Source organism: Alosa pseudoharengus, unplaced genomic scaffold, assembly GCF_046254945.1.
Source record: "Alosa pseudoharengus isolate Yale_2024_CS ecotype anadromous, Long Island Sound unplaced genomic scaffold, YU_APseudo_1.1 YU_APseudo_1.1_scf_7, whole genome shotgun sequence".
NCBI classification, from domain to species: Eukaryota; Metazoa; Chordata; class Actinopteri; order Clupeiformes; family Clupeidae; genus Alosa; species Alosa pseudoharengus.
In genome coordinates this window covers 3547968-3569871 of record NW_027468859.1, presented here as the reverse complement: position 1 = coordinate 3569871, position 21904 = coordinate 3547968, and the positions used below count along the sequence as shown (strand labels likewise).

The window sequence follows — 21904 nt, the reverse complement described above, 5'->3', positions numbered from 1 at the left end:
TGTAGTCAGTTGTAGGCTACTCCAGTGTGCGGACACATATATATTCTCCTTTTTACCTACCAATGATATAAGCACTGCTCTCTGTGATTGTGCCTGTCACTGATGCGTACACTCTGTACTGTGGATACTTACGCTCACACTCAGATTTTCACACCTCCACCTGTGAGCAGTGTTTGATCTCTCCTGTTTGCCTCCTTAGTGTTTGCCTGTGTGTGTGTGTGTGTGTGTGTGTGCCTGTCTGATTTGTGCCTGATTTGTGCCTCTTTGTGTAGGTCTGTCTCAGGCTATGTAATCTGTCTTAGTACAATACAAGTGAAAGTGCACGTCTGAAATTCAGATTATTCCTGTTTCTTTTTCCCCAGCTGACACAGTTTAAGATCTAAACCTAGTTTCTGCTGCCCGGCCCGGCCCTGTCTCTCCCTCCCTCCCCTCGCCCTTGTTTCTCCCTCACAGCCGCCCGCCCGCCTGCCCGCGTTCCAGCTCCTCCCCTGAGGAGCCGAGCCTAGCCTAGCATCTGCTTCTCGTTTGCTAAGCGGCCCACTCCACCAGCCCCTTCTCCTCCAGCAGCCTGCAGGCACTGGGAAAACTCCTGCACTCTTTCGCTCTGTCTTCCACGCTCCCTAGCTCACCCAGTCGTGTGTGTGTGTGTGTGTGTGTGTGTGTGTGTGTGCGTGTGCGTGTCTGTGTGTTTTTGTGTGTGTTTGTGTATTTGTGTGTGTGTCTCTCTCTCTCTCTCTCTGTGTGTGTGTGTGTGTGTGTGTGTGTGTGTGTGTGTGTGTGCGTGTCTGTTTGTGTGTGTTTGTGTATTTGTGTGTGTGTCTCTCTCTCTGTGTGTGTGTGTGTGTGTGTGTGTGTGTGTGTGTGTGTGTGTGTGTGTGTGTGTGTTAGCAAGGTTGGGCTGCTACAAATTAGCTTTGGGGGGTTAGACATAGACAGAGTCTCACACTGAGCTGAGCCAGTCGCTGTTAGATGTGGATTTATGGCCGAGTGCAACGCAGGACAGTTCCAGTTACTGCGCTTGTATTCCTTTCGAGGAAAAGAGGAAAAGAACCATCCTGGGTCATAAAGTATTGAAAAGGGGAATTTCCCCAGATTGGCGTGGTTTGTTTGCTCCTTGGAAACATGCGTGTGCAGAGTAGACACAGACTGCCATGTTCCAGATTCTCACAACTGAGCCTGTCTTTTTGTCATTATGGCTTAACTCTTGCACCTCAAATGAAAGTCCTAATTGGAAATAACAGCGTCTGCTCAATCGAGCGTTGCGGAACAGCGTCTGCTCAATCGAGCGTCTGCTCAATCAATAAATGTAAATGTAAAAGGCAACTGTCAAGTCTCTTCTTAAAGCGCTCTATGTTGTGAAATGAAACAAGATGGTTTACATAATCTGCCTCAGGGTTGAGTTGGTAATAATATTATGAAAGAGCCTCTTTGGCTCTTCACACAACTCACGTGTTTAGCTTCTCTTAGAAGGCCTCCTCATAAGCCATCTGCATTCTGATGTGCTTTTGCATTCAAAAGGCACCTGACAGCCTGATAACATTTCAATCATACAGTCATTCAAAGTCTACTTGTTCTCAAACTGAACTGCTCAATTGATCGAGAAGTAAGTCAATGACGAAAACAAACATCTTGTGAGATCAGCGTATGTGGCTCAAGCACGGGAACTGATAGGTGACTTTGTCCAGATCCCCAATCCCAGAGAGGCCAGAAGGAGGAGACTGTCACTCCATGTAAACGGGGCAGTGGGACATTAAGAGGGTTTATCATTAATAGAGTAATCATGTGGCTTTTAAAAAAAAATTAGAATTGGGCCACTTAAGGTTTTTTCCAACCACTCAGACTCATAACTATGTTGAGAGGCTTGCATAATTGTACACTGTTTTAATTGCATAAGGAGGGGGGGGGGGGGCTAGGAAAGCCAGGAACAAAGACAATATTCAGGGGGATTTGTTGCAGAGAACAAATCAGTAGTTCTTAGAATTTCAGAAAGTTGCATTTTCCCCCCTCCCCTCCCCTCCGTCTCCTAGTCGGTCTGAGAATGGCTGTTTCCAGGAAGAGCACAGTAGGCATGCATCTTTAACGATGTGCCTCTCCTCGTGGGGATGTTTGAAGCGCAGGCACGAGGTTCATGTGTTAACCTCCTCAGCCCCAACCAAGGCCCCCCGACCCCATAGCCACCCGCCCCCCCACCACCAGGTGCTGTAGGGCAGAGAAATAGTCCTCCCCTACACTCACATGCAGAACTCCATGTCTAACACAGTTACACACATGCAGAACTCTGTGTCTAATGCAGTTACACACATGCAGAACTCTGTCTACAGCACTCACATGCAGAACTCTGTGTCTAATGCAATTACTCACATGCAGAACTCTGTGTCTAATGCAATTACTCACATGCAGAACTCTGTGTCTAATGCAATTACTCACATGCAGAACTCTGTCTATGGCACTCACATGCAGAACTCTATATCTAATGCAGTTACACACAGTTCCAGAATTCCAGAGCACTACGGTCAGCAGACCAACTGCGGCTGGAAGAACCCAGGGTCAGGCTGAAAACTAGGGGGGACAGAGCCTTTTCAGTGGCAGCCCCTAGACTCTGGAACTGCCTCCCCCTCCACATCTGTTCAGCTCAGTCTCTAAATGTTTTTAAAGACCCACCTCTTCACTTGCCTTTGGCTAGTGTCTCCCTTTATGCCCCAGTGTTTAGTTTTAAATGTTCTTTTTTCCGCATTTCTTAATTTATTTAACTGTAGCCCTTTTTGTTTTGTGCCTTCCTGTTTTTATTTATTGCACTTTATTGTGAAGCACTTTGGTGCGGCTAAGCCGGCTGTAAATGCGCTTTATAAATAAAATTGACATTGACATTGACATTGACACACATGCAGAACTCTGTCTACGCCACTCACATGCAGAACTCCATGTCTAATGCAGTTAGACACATGCAGAACTCTATCTAATGCAATTACACACATGCAGAACTCTATATCTAATGCAATTACTCACATGCAGAACTCTGTCTACGGCACTCACATGCAGAACTCTATATCTAATGCAGTTAGACACATGTACTTTATGTTGTATCAAAAAGTAAGTGATGTAACAGAAAACCTGGACCCCTGCAAGTTCCTTGGACAACCACACAGTGGTCTACGGACCGCATTTGAGGAAAAGGACCTTAAAGAGATCAAATAAAGTCTTTGAACCACAAATAGGTGAGGAATCAGAACTTATGATTTTTATATTCATAAGTAGTTTATGTCATATATACAATATCAAGGTCCTTTTAGGCAAGTCCCTCCACTTGGCGGCCATATTGCAACGCTTTTTGGGCACTTATCAGGCATTTATTTTGGCAGAAATGCACGTGTGCAAGGCTTCACGACACCAACCTTGCTCCAGCGGCGAGATCACAATACACCACATGATTGGCACAATGTATTCACATGTCAACTTTTTTGCCGCGGAAGGGGCGGGATATGTGTAGACAACTGCCATATTGGCGTTACAAACTAACCCCATGCATTTCTATGGAGGAATGCTGTGTCTCCTCATTAGAAAGTCTCTGACTGTATTTTGTGGGCAACTTATGATAATTTTATACAACATTCATTCAACATTCTTGAGGTAATGGCAATAATTATAATCCCTTGTAATAGTGCAGTAGGAAAAATATGATTATGTCTGGACCTTTCCCTGGCTTAGTGGTAGAGTTATTGGGCTCATGTGATAGGTAAACCAGCTCAATGTTTGGTCAGATTAGTTTGTTTGTTTGGTTCCTGGTCCTTCTAAGGTTAAGTGGTCAACTGAGGTCAACTCCTAACGTAAACAGAAAGAGGCCAAGAGAGACATTACAACCGCTGTTTCTCAGGCCTCCTCAACTATGCCCACCCAGGTTTCTCCCCATGCACACAGTTATTTGCACATTCATTTTTTCATTGTTTCATTTTTTATTCATTGTTTCATCATTTACATAGCATCATAGTTAGCATAATATGAATTTATACATTTGCATTCACATTTTTGTAGGCGAAACTTTGGTCAAGGAGTACGGTCACAAATATGTGATTAGAATGTTCGCGAACCGAGAGTTCCGCATTATGATGCGACAATTACCCTCAGAGATTTTCCCCATAAACTGTATAAAGAACACTGAAACTATAGATCTTTGTAGAATTCTAGAAGGAACTCCTCAACAGGTTAGGTTTTTTTTCTCCCTTTCTATTCATCTGTTGTATTCATTTTGCGCCACATCCTCAGAACAAATTCCTTTCGTGAGCAAATCTATTTGGCAATTGGTTTTCTGTGGAACTAAATAACAGGGGCATCACTGTGTCTTACTGAAGAATTTGGATTGGATGCAGGCCTTAACAGGCCACAATAGAAACAATGACCTCTAACCTCTGAGTTAAAGTGTTAACAGATCAATCCAAATGCACCGCTGCATTCCGCACAGCCTGTTCAGTTCTATTCATGTGTCCATTCAGTGGCATTCATTTGGCATGTTGGTTCAAGAGGACTTGAGTAGACACTAGGCACTGACAATGTACACAGTATTGGTGTGTTCCAGGTGTGTGTTTGTTTGTGGAGGGTGAGGCCTCCACTGAAAAGGACAGGCAGCCACATGCTTGGTATCTTCAGAACCTATTCTCAAAACGACTTTACTCACAAAATATCTTCAGATGCATACTTTAGTGCTCACTCAAGCTGACCTGCACAGTGAATCTGGTTGGAAATTCTAACGCGGTTTTGATATATGCCACAAGATGGCAGCATTTGCTACACAATCAGACTAGTTAATGTCAAGTACATGAGAATGAATTTGAATTCCATGCCATGATTATGGAATTTCAAAGTGGCTGCATGCTGATAAGAAAGTAACTAGTATGACCTGTGTGGAGTGTAACTGCAGAATCATTGGTGTTATCAGCCTGTCCACAGAAGAAGTCATTACCTTATATCAGGTGTTTTAACCAATGGCACACAGCTCACCAGTTCATGAAGGCATCACTGGTGTTCCCTAACCATGCAATAATGTAGTAACACTGTGCAAATCACCATTCTTTTATTTAGTGGTGGCCCTCATAATGCTTCTTTGGTCAGAATGGTGGTCGCTGGAATGATGTCACCATTAGTAGAAACCTTCTGCCTTATATCAGTCTCCAATTTGTGTTTTTGTGCACAATCTCCGTTTAAATAGAATTCATGAGAGGCGTAATTTACCACAAACACTATGTGATTCCCAGTGATGTTCCCGTGTGTCACTGTTGTTGGTTTGCACCTAACTTAAAAGCCTGCAGGCGACGCTAACCCAAATGCCCCTGGGTGCTGACTTTAAAGGGTCTCTTGACAGTAACACGTGCAAAAAGCCAACAAGCCCACCAGTGCTGAGAGAGGTTTGCTAATTGGCAAATAGCAAATACAGCCATCAGGTCACAGCGTGTTCTGACACCTCAGAAGTGCTGCTGGGCTACCGAGAGTGCCATTCAGGATACTTCAGAGATGAAGGCACAAGATGCCACCAGAAGAAGACTTCAGCCAAGAGAATCTCTCCTTCAAGCCTGGGTGAATCCAGGTGAATCTGTGAGTGCATTTGAATTTGTTCTGCAGACCCATCTGTTGAGAATCGGTTTAGTGTCAGCCAGGCTAATCCAGGAATGTTCAGAGAAATAATAGTACCTTTAACATTTCTGCCTTTTTTGTAAATCCAAAAGGTTTTACTAAATAAGATGGCCATAATGTGACAGAAGATTAAATCTGGATGGATTTAATTTATTGCATTATTTTGGAAGAAGGTAATGCCCATATTATTCCCCACAAGTGCTTAGGCACATCAGTAGCTGGCAGCAGACAAGCTCAAACAGTAGTTTCTTTAACTTGTAACAGCATGAGATTCAAATAAATAACAGAAACCAAATTAATACTTTCATTAACAAAATAAAATATTCTTTTCTTCGACTGAGGACGAAAGTCAACATATTGTAAACATTCATACATACATCCGGGTATACATTTCTCACCTTCCTCTCCCCCCTCATCATTTTAGATAAATATATTGCTTTTTTACGGGTATATAAAAGCCCTCCCCATTTGACCCATAATTATTTTTTACCGGCTAACAAGGTCCAGTCAGCTGCTCTCTAGCCCCAGACCCGAGCCAGATCAAGACCTTTTCTGGGTCGGCTTTGTTCCAGAGTGTGCCCTCCTGTGGTGACTTTAGCCTCTGCCTGCATCATGAGGATGGGCACAAAAACTACATTTCCCATGATGCCCCACTACACTACATTTCCACATGATGCCCCAAATACGATACAGCATTTAATTAAGAAGCAGAGTACCTATAGCATACAACTCATGAGGTAGTCTCAGACAGTAAAAGCTCTTTCATGCTCACATTTAAAACACTGATGTCCCTTTCTTTCATTTTGTGCGCTTTTCCAGCAGCTAAAGTCTATAAAAGATGCATTAATTGACCTGATAATCCACACAGCACAGACACACACAGCATTAGTGCTGGCTATGTCAGATGTGTGTGACTGTCTCTGGTTTGCGGAGGACGCGGACGGCAAGCTCGTACACGGCGAACACCACCATGTTGACTGGGAAGGCGCGCAGGCAGTTGATGCCCAGGCTCTTGAAGAACACGGTCGAACCCTCCACGCGCACGGTCTCCGTCACGCAGTGGACAAGGCCGCGGTACCTCTTCTGCTCCCGCGCACCGTCCATCTGCAGGCGAGCTTTGATGACATCCATGGGCGTGCCGACCGACCAGCCGGCCATGCCAGCCACCCCTCCCGCCAACAGCACAGCAGTCCACTCTGAAGCACACAGGGCAGGGGAAGGACATGAAGAGCACAGCAGGGTGTGTGTGTGTCTGTCTGTCTGTCTGTCTGTCTGTGTGTGTGTTTGTGTGTGTGTGTGTGTGTGTGTGTGTATAATGTGCCCACATGTCTCTCCTTCACCTGGCAAAGTTGATTTCACTAATTAGCTCACCTACGATTGAGATTGTGAACGCTTGAGTGAGAGTGTACGTGTGCGTGTGTATGTGTGTGTGTGTGTGTGTGTAATGTGCCCATCTGTCCAGTCCTCACCTGTTTCCTTCTGTCCGGCGGGCGTCTGCCACTCGCACAGTGTCTGGTAGGTGAGGAAGTAGGTGGCGAAGGAGGGGCCGTCCCTGAGGGCCAGTGGCAGGGCTCCCTTATACAGGCCCCGTGGCCCGTCCTCGCACACGATGGACACCAGGCAGTGGACGGGGCCGCGGTATTTGGGCGTGGCCAGGTTAGTGCCACCACCACCACCACGCACGGACTCCGTCTGACACTGCAAACGGACCTTCACAATGTCACCCGGCGACATGACCGAGATCTGCGCACACACACGCACACGCACACACGCACACACACACACACACACACACACACACACACACAAGTTTGTTACAACAATTTGCCACTAATTCTTGTTCAGTTGTACTAAATCAGTGGTTAGTAAGTAAATTAATGCAGTCATTAGTTACTGATACTGTATCCTATGTCTGTATGTATTACACAAAGTTTTTCTGCCATATCTTATATCACACTGAGACAATTCCTTTTATTTCTGCTTATATTGGAAGGCACTTTCTTGATATTCATGTGCATATTATATTCACTAGTTTTATGAATATTGAGCAGCCCACTGCTTAATAGTTTCTTTGTGTGTAAAAACCCATCTCCTCACCAGACATTTTACACACATGAAAACAACAAATTCTTCAAATGTCAATGAAAACCTAAATGTTATTGGAAAAACTTACACTGTGTTGTCATATTGTCATATATGTCATATTTCCCACACCAAAATCATAACACATTCCTACAGGGCTACACAATTTGGGGAAAATGTCTAATGGCAATTTTTCTGACAGATATTTCAATTTCATTTTATTTATCATTTCTGATTACTCCAAATTTCACTTTATGTTGGGCCACTTCTGATTGATGAGGGTGCCTAGCAATGCAAAACACAACCCTCCTGTGAGCTTCAACGTCTGTCACACAAGAATGAATATATAGTGCGAGTACAAATCATAGATGGGACAAGAATAATCATTAGGACAAAGTTGTGAACTGCATGATTCCTTGCATCCTTTGTGATTTGCTAATTGCATTAGTTCAAATTGTGACTTTTAAGTGTGTACTTTAGTACTTTTTAGTATGTAGTATAGTACTTTTATGTTTATTTTGGGGGCTTTTTGCCTTTATGAAGACAGGCCAGTTGAGCGTGACGTGACAGGAAGCGAGCGGAACAGAGAGAATGGGGTGAGATTGGGGAATGACCTTCAGTTGGAATCTAAACAGGCTCCCCATGGCCACTCTGGCCAGTATATCAGGGTTTCTGCAGTTGTGTCAACCAGTAAAATTTAAGTTGTTTAAAGCCTTTTTAAGACTTATGTATTAAATTTAAGACCTACATGAAGTACGAAAAAGTAAGGAAAATCAGAGTCCCAGAATTACTTTCCAAAGTAACAAGCTAGGCAGGCTGAGTGAACGGTGATACATTCTGACCAGGCTGTTTTCTGGCTACCAGTTATGATCAGTTCCACGTACTGTAGGTCTCACACGGAACAAACTATGAATTCCGTCAACGCATTTCTCAACAACAAAAAAGAACAAGAGAGAGGGAGGAAGCAGTAAATGAATGTACAAATTTAAGACTTAACTACATGTAATTTAAGATCTACTGTAGTATGCAATATGTGGAGGTATTTAGGTCTTTTTAAAGCCTTAAATTGAGATTATGACATTTCAGACTTCATAAGCCCCCAAGGAGACACTGGTATGTGCTCGAGATGCCATCATTTGTATCACAGATCTCCCAACATAACACACTACTGTCCAGTCTCACCTGGGCCACATCACAGATCTCCCAACATAACACACTACTGTCCAGTCTTACCTGGGCCACATCACAGATCTCCCAACATAACACACTACTGTCCAGTCTCACCTGGGCCACATCACAGATCTCCCAACATAACACACTACTGTCCAGTCTCACCTGGGCCACATCACAGATCTCCCAACATAACACACTACTGTCCAGTCTCACCTGGGCCACATCACAGATCTCCCAACATAACACACTACTGTCCAGTCTCACCTGGGCCACTCCCCCGGCCAGTCCAGACAGGAAGACGTCCAGCTTGGTGTTGGGGGCCCCAAGGCCGTGGAACTGACTGAGGCACTGCAGGCAGTTCCTGTAGGTCCCGAACACCACCGAGGATGTCATGGACACAGTGGTGACGGGCAGGGACATCCCCTTAAAGAAACCATGGACCTGCAGGGGTAAGAGGAAGACGTTTCATTTTTATGTCACAATGCTCAGTATTTGTTACACTGAAAACACTACACCAAGCTGTTGATGAACATGAACTGCCTCAGAAGTCCATTGAAGTCCCTGAAAGCACACTGCAGCCTTGATCATGCCCAGGAGTCCCACTGGTGTCTGGGATTTGATTGATGTCCTCCTCCTAACTCCTAACACTGAGCACTACACCATAGTACTTTAACCCATTGAAAATGACTGAAGAGGTTTCATGAAAAACATGCTGTTCTTGATTAGTTAATTATTGGATATGTAACATGTAATCTATTATGATGGAGAAGATGGGGTTCCCTTTCTTTTTCAATGTTTCTTGCTCTCTCTTGTCTTTCTCTGACAGTCCCAAAGAGAAGTTTATTACAACATGTACAGACACACATATTCACATATATAGGTGCCACATCTCTCTCTACTACTTTCTCATTTCTTTATAAATGATTTACAGTTTGAAAAGTTAAATAGGTTAATGCCCAGAGGAGTCCCAATGGCAAACTAAGCATTGCACCAAAACACATGCTATTGGAAATCACTCTGAAATAAATAACTCAGTACTTTCAAACCATCAATCTACACCAACAGATCTGCTCCCCTACAGATTAGGATTTGAACATGAACATGGGTGTATAAAAGCATACAGTATAGGCTATGAGAACATTATACATTATGCATGCATGAATCTGTTCTTAAATTACTGCTGTACATGGAGAACATGGAGAAAAAACAAGGGTAAGTAGTGGTAGATTGGATCAAGGCTGTGCATTAATATAGAAAAAAAAAACATCTTACCCCTTCTTTTTCCAAGGTTTTTACAAAACACTGCCATATTCCAGAGAACTGCTTTTGGGTCTGGATCCTCACCTGGAAGTTTACAGTTTACAGTGTAAGCCCTAGGCCTACATATGACTTTTGCGACATGTAGACTGCATAATTTTATTACAATAAACTTACTTTTACTGTGTCGAAGGGGTAACCAACTGCCACCCCACAGGCTCCTGTCAACAGGGGGAAAGCAGCATTCATTCAAACTGAAGGCTAAACTCAAGGCTAAGCGCTAAATACAGTAACAGTGCATACCTTCATCTGCGTCTTTAACTCCTCAGAGCAAAAATTCGCTGGGCTAAATATAGTAAATAAGGTCCGTGTTGTGAAAAATGTTGCAACATTAAAAACTTAGCAGCTCACTGTTTTGGCTAAATGAGCAGCAGCACCAGGCCAGTTTATTCTGAGCCTAATCTTAGGTAACACCCGAAGCGTGTCAGCACTCGTGCTGGATTGACAGATTAAAAAGCGATAGTCTTAATTTTATAGATACAATTCTGATCACTCGCCCCCACCAAACAACACTAAACAAACAAACAAACAAAATCAGCTTAAAAACGTTTACCGCCGATGATCAGGAATGTCGATATGTCTGACAGAAGAAAGCCAGTCTGCCAAATCTGCCTGCCACCAACACTGGTTGACAAAAATTGTTTTGCTTAATATGGCTTCTTTTTAAATTAATACTGTTCTCTATATAACTGCACCACCAAACTACGTTTGCATTTTGGCTATCAATTGCGGTGTAGGGCATATATATATAACTCCAGCCTGGCTTGACATTACCTCCAACAGATCCTGCGAGGAAATCGGCGAAGTGCATCGCTTAACCAGCAGTTCCAAACACGTTGTTAGGTAGTATCAGCTTTCATGGTAGTAAGACTTCACCGAACACCCAACAGTCGAAAATTATCACCACACACGACTTCATGTGGATTTGTTTTGTAACTTGTCCTTCACGGATGACACACGTGGTCATGTTGTCAGAACGTTACAAAATCTTCAATGAAGACTCTGGCCACACCCCCAGTATCCCAAACTGCTCTGGGACGAACTGAGTTTTTAGGGTTAGCCTGTTCCTCTTACTGTAGGCCTATGTTCTCTTTTGGTTGTGGATCTCTATATCTCTTATCTGGGATGGAAATGTCATGCATATGATAAGTGAGCCTACTACAGCACAATACATCTGATCGTATCAATATTCGTATGTTGTCATGAGTATTACTTCACTATTTTCATCATTACCTGACCAGCTAGTATTATTAGTTCAGTGGTGCTAAACATTTTGTCACGCAGTCGCCGCTGGCTGACCACAACACCAGCCAGGGACAGGCTGCCTGATGTAACCCGGAAGTTTCCATATCGCATGTACCAATCACAGTGAAGGTGACCGAGCAGGAGGGGAGTTGTGATCTTTTTGGCTCTCCGATTGGACAGACTCGATGCTGACAATGACGCAGTACACATGTCCCCTGACATGTAGACCTATCAAATACAGAAATAGAAATCGCTGCAGGTGGTGGCAGGTAGAGAAAATTTCCACTAGTCTACACCCGAGAAGATAACGGTAACCGTTGCAGGTGCTTTGAAACATTTGTTAATGGTATAGTTACGTTTTTAAATGTACCAGATTAACCAGCAGGGAATCTTCTTGTGTCAGTCCAAACCGTAGGTTTCGTTATCTTTTTAAACCTAAACAGCACATAGTCTCATCCATCGAACCTCGGAGCAAACAATCCATCTCAAATTGTAGGCTATCAAGCCCAGAATTTAAGAAAAGGGATGGACTTCCTTGCTGGCTGCATAGGAGGTAAGTGAGAAGTAGCTGCTACTGTACATTCTACTGCCCCATTGCTATTAACGTACTTGCTAACTTAGCTTGCTAACCTATTTCTAAATAATGTGCCGGTATCCTATGTTCGGGTTAAGCCATTTAAAGCAACACCAAAGAGTGTTTTTGTACCTTAAAATAATGTTTCCAAAATCGTTTCAGTGGTTCATCAACTCGTAACAGGGTGAACGGCAATTCTGCATTCGCAACGCGGCCCTCTATCGGCTAAAACCGCACTAGCAGCTATGTAAGTTTGCCAGATCGGGTAGCGGATCTGTAGTTCGATGGAATGAGACATAAGAAACTACAGATTTCACTTGCATCTGATGTCGCAATACATCGTACTTTCATTAGTCATGCAAAATATTCTACCGTCTGTGGACATTGCTATTTGCAAAGCCGGTGCTGGATAAACAAATAGCGTACGTGCGAGCGACAGAGGGAAAGTTCTTTGGTGTTGCTTTAAGTCGGACTGCACGTCTACCAGACAGTTCATATGCTGATAGGGCTTATGATGAAATCGTCTGGACCTGTAGCTACTTATGTGAGTGAACACGCACGTTATGTTGCAGCCGTAACGTTATTAGAGTTGGCTGTCATCCTTCTCAGCTAGCCACACTGCATACATCTGAAACGTTCACTGAATTAACTGTCACATGGCACTGCGTAGACATGACTTTAAGCTGCACAGGTAACAGACACGGCATCCTTCCCTCCCAGCTGAAATGGTCCTGCTAGAAGATGTATTTGTGTTATCTTTGGTTGGATGTGTACCAGTGATCAAGCATCTCAATAAGCCTGTTATGTCAAAAAAAAAAAAAAAAAACTCCAGAAGTCAGGTAGAGATCTTTGAAAATTAATTATCTTGAATTTGCAACTGCTAAAGGTGCTAGCATGACTGTACTCAGAACCATAGAATGGCTCAGTCTGTGCTGTACCGTACCGTACCGTAAGGTTTTAGGAAGGGCTGAGAATAGAATGGCATGCACACACCCACACCACAGCCAATGGGGAAACCCCAAGCAGGTTGTCCCATTTTGACCATGTGGTTAGTGGATACAGTGGCACACAACTTCTTGATGGTTCTCCAGGTGTTGATGTAAGAATTTGTACCATAAACAGGCACATGTTGGTGCAAATAGTCAGATGCAGTATTGTGCAGTATAAAAGATTCAAGGGGCTATACCTGTTTGTCAAAATTGCAATTGGGTAGAAAATCACTGTCACTCATTCTCTTGGCAAAGTTAAGCACAGGCTTGTCAGTGGAATGCTGAGGTCACAGCACTAAACCATAGGACACATTCCAGCCCAGGATGCCTCACTCTGATTGGCCAGGAGGAGCCAGTCCCCCCTGACATAGCCAGCCCTTGTGAGGGGATCATCTGATATGTTTGGCGTCTAATCAACACAGTTGGGCTGTGAGTTTGTGTGTGTTTGTAGCACAGTAGGGGGACACAAGCTTAACCACACTTAAACAAACTGAGTAGTGGTGGTTGGTTCTGCTCCATGCCTTTCACAGGGCATACAGTTCAAGAGGCAAGCACCTGTGTCCTGCCACAGACCCGGCTGCCCCTTACACTTCTCGTCTCAGCACAGGGCAATACTGCCAAAATCCGATTGAAAGCAAGTCAGACATTTTAAGACTTGTTAACGGCCTGGATGGCCTATGTCTATTGTTGTGTTGTATTGTGTTGAATAACACTGTTCAATTGTTGCCATTGTGTTGAATAAAACTGTCTGTAAAAAAATGACATGCACATTGACAAAGCAACGCAATGCAAAGCAGTCCATATGTTTTTGTTGCTTTGGATAAATGTTGTGGGTTTGATGTTTGTTTCATCCCTGTGTAGCCACATCTCCAAATAAGCAGAAGCCTATTTCTGTAATCACACTTGTTGGCTCCTGTACAAGTGCTGTTTACTTCAGCCTGGGAAGTCTTTTTTTTTTTTTTTCAGAAAACAAATCTGTGGCGTCAGCCTCTATAGTTTCGACTCTGGAGGAGCAGGAATGTTGTTTTCCTCACTGCTTGGATTGTTGTGTTGGTTCATCAATGCTGCTTTGCTTGTCAGGTTGAAAGGATAGGGGTTGATTTAGGTGCACTCCATAAGGGCTCCCAGTAGGTTGGTTCTTGTTTATGTAATAAGAAAGAGGGATCCCATGTCTTTATTTAAGAGAGTATAGCTTAGCGGCATTTCCCTGAGGATATTTTTACAAAGTGCTCCATATATCCCATATATGCCTAATGCTTACTCCTCTTCTCTCATCCCATGTTCTGTTCTCCTATCTCTTCTTTTCTCTCCTCTCTTCTCCGTTCTTCTATTCTCTTCTCTCCCTGTCTCTTTTCTCCTCTCATCTCTTCTCTTCTCTCCTCCGTCCTCCCTATCTGTTTCTCTCCTGGCTGCAGGTGCTGCTGGAGTCTTGGTAGGACATCCATTTGATACCGTGAAGGTGAGCAGTCTTTTAAAGAGCTCACATTACACTGTTAAATAAACCAGTAAGCTACATTATTTAGCCTTACTTGACCCCATAAAGAAATGTTGGTTTCTCTGAATGGGGACAGTTACATACACAGTGTGTCGTCTTCCTGATCCCATAGAAATCTGATAGGAATGCAGTCTAAAATAGCAAACAGTAAACAGCAGAGGAAACAATTCCTGTTATTAGTTTGTTAGCATGTCTTTTAGTGATATGGCTTATATGTCCAACATCTATCAGTGTATCCCCAGGAGCTTGGACTTCTGTTCAAATTACCTTGTTGATATCTGAGTTGAGTTGTGAGCATGAACGATATGTCTGTTGTTTGCATCTTTCTTGACAGGATTAGGACAGATGGTAATAAAGTTCTAATTATAAACATACAGATCAGCAGTAAATAAATCAACTGCAAACATGTGCAGCTGTTCTAGTCAGATTTCGATTTCCCGTGAACTGGTAGAAAAAAACTTGAAATCGCAGTGACCAGACTAAATCAAGTTGTCATATATAGCCTACCTGTCTTGCTTTTCTTCAGAAGTGGATTCTCAGATTGGCTTTCAGTCTGAATCCTTCTTGTTGCCATAGAGATGTCCTTTTAGAGAGCAGAGCTTAGAATGTGTCTGACAATCACTCAGGAAGTAGAATAACGTACACTTTTACTGTGAGAGTGTAGGACCATTACTGGTCATTGATCATTTATAGTAAGTAAAGTAAAACCCTGTCTGTAAAAGTTAAAAGTTATCTTCTTTGAATCCTGAAATACTAGTCTCTAAGAATAAGCTGCTGTGTTAGCTTGCATATTTGAGTGTGGTTGTCTCAATAGCCCCGTTTACATGCACACTATTTTCTTAGTCGGATTGAAATTATTCAGATTGAAGATGTCAGACCAGCTGTTTACATGGCAAAATAATCTATTCTAATCAGGTGTTTATATACACATACACATTTAGAATAGACATGTGACGTGCACATAAGGATGGGCATCGTTAAGAAATGATCGATATCGATGCCATTGTCGAGTCTGTTTATCGATGCGATTCCTTATCGATTCCCATATCGATTCCTTTACCATTTGCTTATAGGATGGCTTTGAGAGTTGTTGGCTTTGAATGTCTAATTTAAAGTGGTTTTAGAGAATGAATATCAAGTGTGCAATATCAATACAGAAGTCGAATGCTTTAAAATTTCTAAAAAAGTAAACATTTCTAAAACAAAGCTTTGTATTGGAATCGTTACTGGAATTGTTAACGTGTGGATGTGTACGATTCTGATGGATTGGGACATTTGGAACCGATTCCTAACCGATACCTGGAACCGATTCCCAAGCCTACGTGCACACATTAAACTCTGTCATCTGTTCAGTATAGTTATGAAGCAACAGCTTGGAGCTCATGTTGGAAGTAAGGAAGAGAGGTGAACATATGAAACTGCCTTTTTGATGTTGTCACTTTGGAAAATGATGATGTGCTATTTTGGTTTTAGATCTTTGTCAGTGGTGTCATAATTGTCTAATGTCTAGGCTGTGGATGAGATGTTTAGAATATCAACCAAAGCGTGCAGTTGTTTGTTTATAGTTTGTTTATGTTACAAGACGGGTAATGGGCATGTGCAATTTGAAAATTCTGCAATCTGATTCAGCGTTTACATGGCTGTTCTAAAAAGAATACAGCATCCCTTTTGATCCGATAAAAAATCCAATTGAATTGGCCAGTTTTCGAATGGGATTCTATGTGCCCAATGTAAACCCACCTAATGCCTCACCGCTTCTCTTCTCTTCTCTGTTATCGTTCCTCAGGTCAGACTTCAGGTCCAGAGTGTGGAGAAGCCGCTTTACAGAGGGACCTTCCACTGCTTCCAGTCCATCGTACGCCAGGAATCGGTGAGTTTACCCTTCATGGTGACCACTCCGCAGAACTAAGAACAGCAGATTAATGGCTCAAACTTTGCATATTGAATGCAAATGTAAAATGTATATCATAGGTCTGTATTATAAATCCAATCCATGGATATTTCCATAACATATGGACCCAAACATATGGATCATTCATATAGAAATGTCTATGGAAATGGATCTATTGACAGACACAAGCAGGGTCACCCAGCCAGAAGCTTTTTCCTCTAATGCATCCAGAACCACTTGGATCTGGTTTTGCCACCAGATCTGTTTTGGATTTAGAAGGATAGCCTGATCCTCTACTGAAAGCTTTTTCTCAATGGAGATGTTTCTCTTTTAGTCCAGGACTAGGCTTAATTCATGAATAGGAAACTGGCCGTATGTGTATAACTGTCTCAAATATTTTCAACATCATTTTGGTCAGGCAATTAACTGGAAATCACTAAGTGAATGAGTGTCCTCTCCCCTGTCAGATGCTGGGGCTGTACAAAGGTGTTGGCTCGCCCATGATGGGCCTGACATTTATCAACGCCATCGTGTTCGGTGTCCAGGGCAACGCCATGCGCTTCCTGGGTCAGGACACGCCCTTGAACCAGTTCCTGGCAGGGGCGGCAGCAGGGGCCATCCAGTCTGTGATCTGCTGCCCCATGGAGCTGGCCAAGACACGCATGCAGATGCAGGGCACGGGCGAGAAGAAGAAGTCGGCACGGAAGCTCTACAAGAACTCGCTGGACTGCCTGGTGCGCATCCACAAGCGCGAGGGCGTGAGGGGCGTCAACCGTGGCATGGTGACCACGCTGGTGCGTGAGACGCCCGGCTTTGGTGTGTACTTCCTGGCGTACGACGTGCTGACCCGCGGGATTGGATGTGAGCCCGACGACCCCTACATGATCCCGAAGCTGCTGTTCGCCGGTGGCATGTCGGGCATCGCTTCCTGGCTCTCCACGTATCCGGTGGACGTGATCAAGTCGCGTCTGCAGGCGGACGGTGTGGGGGGAGTGTATCGCTACAGCAGCATCATGGACTGCGTGCGGCAGAGTGTGGCCAACGAGGGCTGGATGGTGTTCACGCGCGGACTCACCTCCACGCTGCTCCGAGCGTTCCCCGTCAACGCCACCACCTTTGCCACCGTCACACTTGTGCTTATGTACGCACGGGGCGAGACCGGCGGGGCCGGTGACTGTGAGTCTGCCCCAGTGGAGACGCAAACGCAACACAGCAGCTCCCTGCAAACCCAACCCAACAGCCTGTGAACACACACATTGCAGACTTGACCAGAGCAAAAGACACACATGTACTGTATGTATATAAGACCTAATATGCAACTAAACCTATCTATGTTTTCTTTCTTTTACAATATGCCTTAAGAAGAGAAGTTTAAGGATATATGGTAAAGAAAGACGTATTGGCATTGGCATGTACGTGAAAATGTAACTGCTTTTTTTTCTGGAAAAAACATCTGAAGGTTTAGCAAAAATGGAGATAAGAGGTTGGATCTGACCAGCCACTCTTCTGCTCCTTCTCCTTTTCTCCTATTCGCCTTCTTTGAAGTCCTACTGCTGATGACCTTGCCTTTTACTACGCAAACACACCAGACATGGCAGAATCTTGTAGCATGAGAAATTTATATTTTCTTTGTATGCAGAGTAAGAAACCCGTGGAATTTTATTTTCGTGATGATATACTGTATGTATGCAATATATTTATGTGATGTTTCTTTTTATTTCTGCTATCAGAACCAAAACTACCTCCTGTAAGGAAATCACATGGAATCCTAGTGTTCCTTTGGAGGACACACTGTTATAAGAAAAGCTTGTGAATTATCACAAAAAAATTTGGGGTTCTTCAAATGACCTACGTCTGTGCTTCAATTTGTTAAAAGTGTTAATGTTAAACATTGACATGAGCCAGAGGTTAAAGGTAGTGATGGCAGTCTGACACTGAAGCTTCGATACGTGCTTCAAACTAGTAACTACAATTCCATTTGAACCACTGCTCCAAAGCTTGCTTTGCTACTGAAAAATCACGTGACATATGACGTCCGAAGCAGAAACTGCTTCATTCTCTGAAAGAATCACCTGAGTGGTTCGCAGCGCCACCGCCTCATGAACCAATCGTGCTGCCACTGCAACTGGCACGGCCTCGTTTCTAGTCTGAATGGTAGCGCGCTCAAAGCATAAACACTTTAGGCTAAAGCACAACATTGCTTTTGGTTCATAGCCTCTACTGTGACAAGCATAGTTTGTTCATATCGATTTATTTTTATTACAATGTAAGAGATACGTGGTAAAACTTTATTCTGATGTCTCCTGATCAATCTTTATTTGTATAAATAATGATATCCCATTCTTATTCATGTGCGTGGGTGGGGTGGTTAGGTGCGTGCACTAGAATTATTTCACTAAAGCTTTCTGTCCTAGCCTAGAAATCTAGACGCACCCTAGCGGCGGCAAATTAATTTGTTTGAATCGGCGTTGGCGTCAACTTTGGAGGAGTTGGACTTGTGCTTTTCTTTGAAAGTTGAGCAACACAATGCACTTAAGTCATTCCTTTCGAAGAAGGATGTATTTGCCGTTTTGCCTACCGGATACGGATATGGTCGTAGCGCTGGCCTATTGCATGCCTAGGCAGTTCTCTGCCCGCCCCTTGGATTAAGCGAGGTGAATGATTCGATGCCAGACTATACATTTCAATGATATAGGATGGCCCGCCAGGCTATTTCTGTCCACTATCTAGCCGGAATAATTTAGATGCAGTCTTGGCTTTTCACCAGGAGAGGTTGCTGTTACCGAAGCTTCGAGTAATGAACCCATTTTTGAATCAATTGTTCAATATGGTTCTGTGCTTCACCAAACCTTCATTTGCCCATCACTAGTTAAAGGTGCTCTAAGCAATGTTTTGCGGTTTCCAAGCTTTTCTTGTCACATACAGCAAACATGTCCTCACCATCCGCTAGCTCCATGCACACTGCAAAAAAACAGGGTTTCTGTGGACAGCCCAGGCTCCAAAAACGGCAACAAAAACAGATCGGTCCAGCCTGGACCTTGAAACAAAACAAACTGTTCCAGCCAATCATGGACGAGAGGAGGAGAGTTCAGGAGAGTTTCAGTTGCACAGGAGGGTCCTTGTCCTTGTCCTTGTCCTTGGTATGTAAGGAGAAAACACGCTTTACCACTGCGTCCCTGTCTGGTAAATGTACTGCTCCTTTGATGTTCTTCCGTGTGTCTTTTTTGGATATGATGTTAGTTGAGCTAGACAATCCTTACATTGTCTGATTAAAAATACTGACCTCTAGCTGAGGTGCATAGGAGCACTTAGGGAATTTTCTCTTGGGACTTTTCCACTAACAGAGAACAGACATTCTGGCTTATGCTCCAGATGTTGAACTGTTTGGAACATTTTGATCAAAAATAAATCACTTCAGAACCGGAAAAGTTGGTTCGGAGCTAGAAACAAAAGATTTTCTTAGTTTAGTTGATTTTCTTGTTACCAGAAGTGGGTGTGACATTCTTCAGTTCAGTTGGCACCAAGCACCAAGATTTGAAGAATTCTGAACAGAACCAATTCAGAACCCCCCCCCCCCCCCCTCCCTTGGGTTAGAACCACTGATTGGCCCAGGTATTGACAGGTTTTAATTGGTCCAAAAGCACTGGATTTGTATTGTTAATAGGTCTGCTGTCCCTTGTGGTCAACTGGTCAACCAATGTAACCAGTGGCATAATATACTGTGAGTATGAATATATGGATGAGTTTTAGATTAGTAGACTTCGATCCGTGGATGGTGGTTGGATGGGTTCCCACCGCTGTAAATATAAAAGCAAATGCTGCAATTTCATGAGATCTTGGAAAGGTCCAAAGTTGTCTGTGGGAAAGAGGAATCGGGTTGATGAGAGAGGGCTTAATGAATGTAAAATGGAGAATCTAAACTAGATTCTTAGAATGCGCCAAAATACCTGGATTAAAAAAATACACAGGTGAAGCTGCTAAACATGACGATGATGGTGATGAAGATGAGGATAATGCTGCTACTACTGATCAGATGTCAGGTTGTCTTGGTCATGACATGGTCAAACCAAATGGTTAAAATGGGAATGAAATACATGATAGTGAGGAGAGGCAATGCATATATGTAATGTGTTTATTTCTTCTAGATTACTTTTAAAAAGAATGTACATATTGTATTTCAAGAAGTTGTTAATATATTCCTCTCTGTTGCATTTTGCTTTTGGGTTTTAAAATAACCACTGTTGTTGTTCTGGATGTTAGTAAAGAGTAATGTAAGTACATGTAGAGAGAACTCAAGCAGACTATTTTTGTAAAATGTACTTTAACTTAAATGGTTATATATAGTTGGGATGCTCCTGTTGCTGAACAAAATTATTTTTGCCCAACTATACAGTTTGAAATAAAATAAAATAAAAACTTAAGCCTTTTTTGTGTTCATTCTGTTTAACATGCTGATAAGTATACTTGGTCTTCCTAAATGGGTAGTTACTATAAGTTAAAAGTCAATTATTTTGGTAGTCTTCACTATGGTCTCTTGATGCCTCCATTTTCCATTCCTTCAGCCTCCTGCAGGGGTCAGTGTTGACCACATTTTATTTCATGGTGTTCACATGGTGTGATGTCTGTTTCTGATGAGGTCCTTCTCCAGCCTCAGGAGGATAACAGGTGCTAATAAATATGGAGGTTAAAGTTATATTTCTGTAAATTCTGCTTCTCTATCAAATAGCATTAAGAAAACAATTAACAAGATTTCTTGTTCTCATTCAACTTTTATTCAGCCTGTTACCATTGCAACCAACACGCATTTGCTTTAAAATGGATCTACACACAGAGCTGATTTTGAAAGTAGCTATCATAAGTAGCTATCATAAGTAGCTATCATAAGTGGCTATCATAAGTAGCTATCATTAGTAGCTATCATAAGTAGCTATCATAAGTAGCTATCATAGGTAGCTATCATAAGTAGCTATCATAAGTAGCTATCATTAGTAGCTATCATTAGTAGCTATCATAAGTAGCTATCATAAGTAGCTATCATATCATAAGTAGCTATCATAGGTAGCTATCATAAGTAGCTATCATAAGTAGCTATCATAAGTAGCTATCATATCATAAGTAGCTATCATAAGTAGCTATCATAAGTAGCTATCATAGGTAGCTATCATAAGTAGCTATCATAAGTAGCTATCATAATCATTTCCGTAGGGTAGAACTTATTGTCATTTCCCCACTCTCACTAATATCACAAACTGCAACTATAAAAAATTAAATGCAATTTTAAATGCAGTTTACTACAGGAACAGACCAAGCAAATAGCATTATAACAGATGGTACGGTAGATTAGATTCAACTTTATTGTCATTGTGCAGAGTACAAAGACAACAAAATGCAGTTTGCGTCTAACCAGAAGTGCAAAAAAGCTGAAAATTGCAGTGTGATATACAAAGTATAGACAGGTGGTGCATAGATACACAGTACAAAATACAGTATATAGTGCAGTGTAGACAGTAGTGTAG

At 42.8% G+C, this 21904-nt stretch overlaps 2 protein-coding genes across 4 annotated transcripts; one reads left to right on the top strand and one right to left on the bottom strand.

The window, feature by feature from the left end:
- Window positions 1-5778: 5778 nt before the first annotated feature.
- On the bottom strand, window positions 5779-11423 carry slc25a47a (solute carrier family 25 member 47a). Of its 3 annotated transcripts, none has more exons than XM_076272650.1 (6): window positions 10969-11423; window positions 10312-10355; window positions 10150-10221; window positions 9142-9318; window positions 7092-7365; window positions 5779-6818 (listed from the first exon to the last, which is right to left on the bottom strand). In XM_076272650.1, the coding sequence occupies exons 1-6, from the start codon at window positions 11003-11005 to the stop codon at window positions 6523-6525; spliced, it is 900 nt and encodes a 299-aa protein (XP_076128765.1). In that variant the 5' UTR covers window positions 11006-11423; the 3' UTR covers window positions 5779-6522. The 3 variants fall into 3 exon arrangements, with proteins under 3 accessions (XP_076128765.1, XP_076128766.1, XP_076128767.1); XM_076272651.1 differs by lacking the exon at window positions 10969-11423 and adding an exon at window positions 10748-10891; XM_076272652.1 differs by lacking the exon at window positions 10312-10355.
- Window positions 11424-11666: 243 nt separating this feature from the next.
- LOC143109856 (mitochondrial basic amino acids transporter-like) lies at window positions 11667-19924 on the top strand. Its single transcript, XM_076272649.1, has 4 exons — window positions 11667-11992; window positions 14418-14461; window positions 16284-16367; window positions 16856-19924. Exons 1-4 carry the CDS (start codon window positions 11965-11967, stop codon window positions 17633-17635), a joined length of 936 nt encoding a protein of 311 aa, XP_076128764.1. The 5' UTR covers window positions 11667-11964; the 3' UTR covers window positions 17636-19924.
- Window positions 19925-21904: the final 1980 nt, after the last annotated feature.

Coding starts and splice junctions, on each gene's coding strand:
- slc25a47a (XM_076272650.1), bottom strand. CDS start 11,005: ATGCACTTCGCCGATTTCCTCGCAGGATCTGTTGGAG. Junction 10,222..10,311: donor ACCCCTTCGACACAGTAAAA/GTAAGTTTATTG, acceptor GTAAACTTCCAG/GTGAGGATCCAGACCCAAAA. Junction 9,319..10,149: donor AAACCTTGGAAAAAGAAGGG/GTAAGATGTTTT, acceptor TTACCCCTGCAG/GTCCATGGTTTCTTTAAGGG.
- LOC143109856 (XM_076272649.1), top strand. CDS start 11,965: ATGGACTTCCTTGCTGGCTGCATAGGAG. Junction 11,993..14,417: donor CCTTGCTGGCTGCATAGGAG/GTAAGTGAGAAG, acceptor TCCTGGCTGCAG/GTGCTGCTGGAGTCTTGGTA. Junction 16,368..16,855: donor CCATCGTACGCCAGGAATCG/GTGAGTTTACCC, acceptor CTCCCCTGTCAG/ATGCTGGGGCTGTACAAAGG.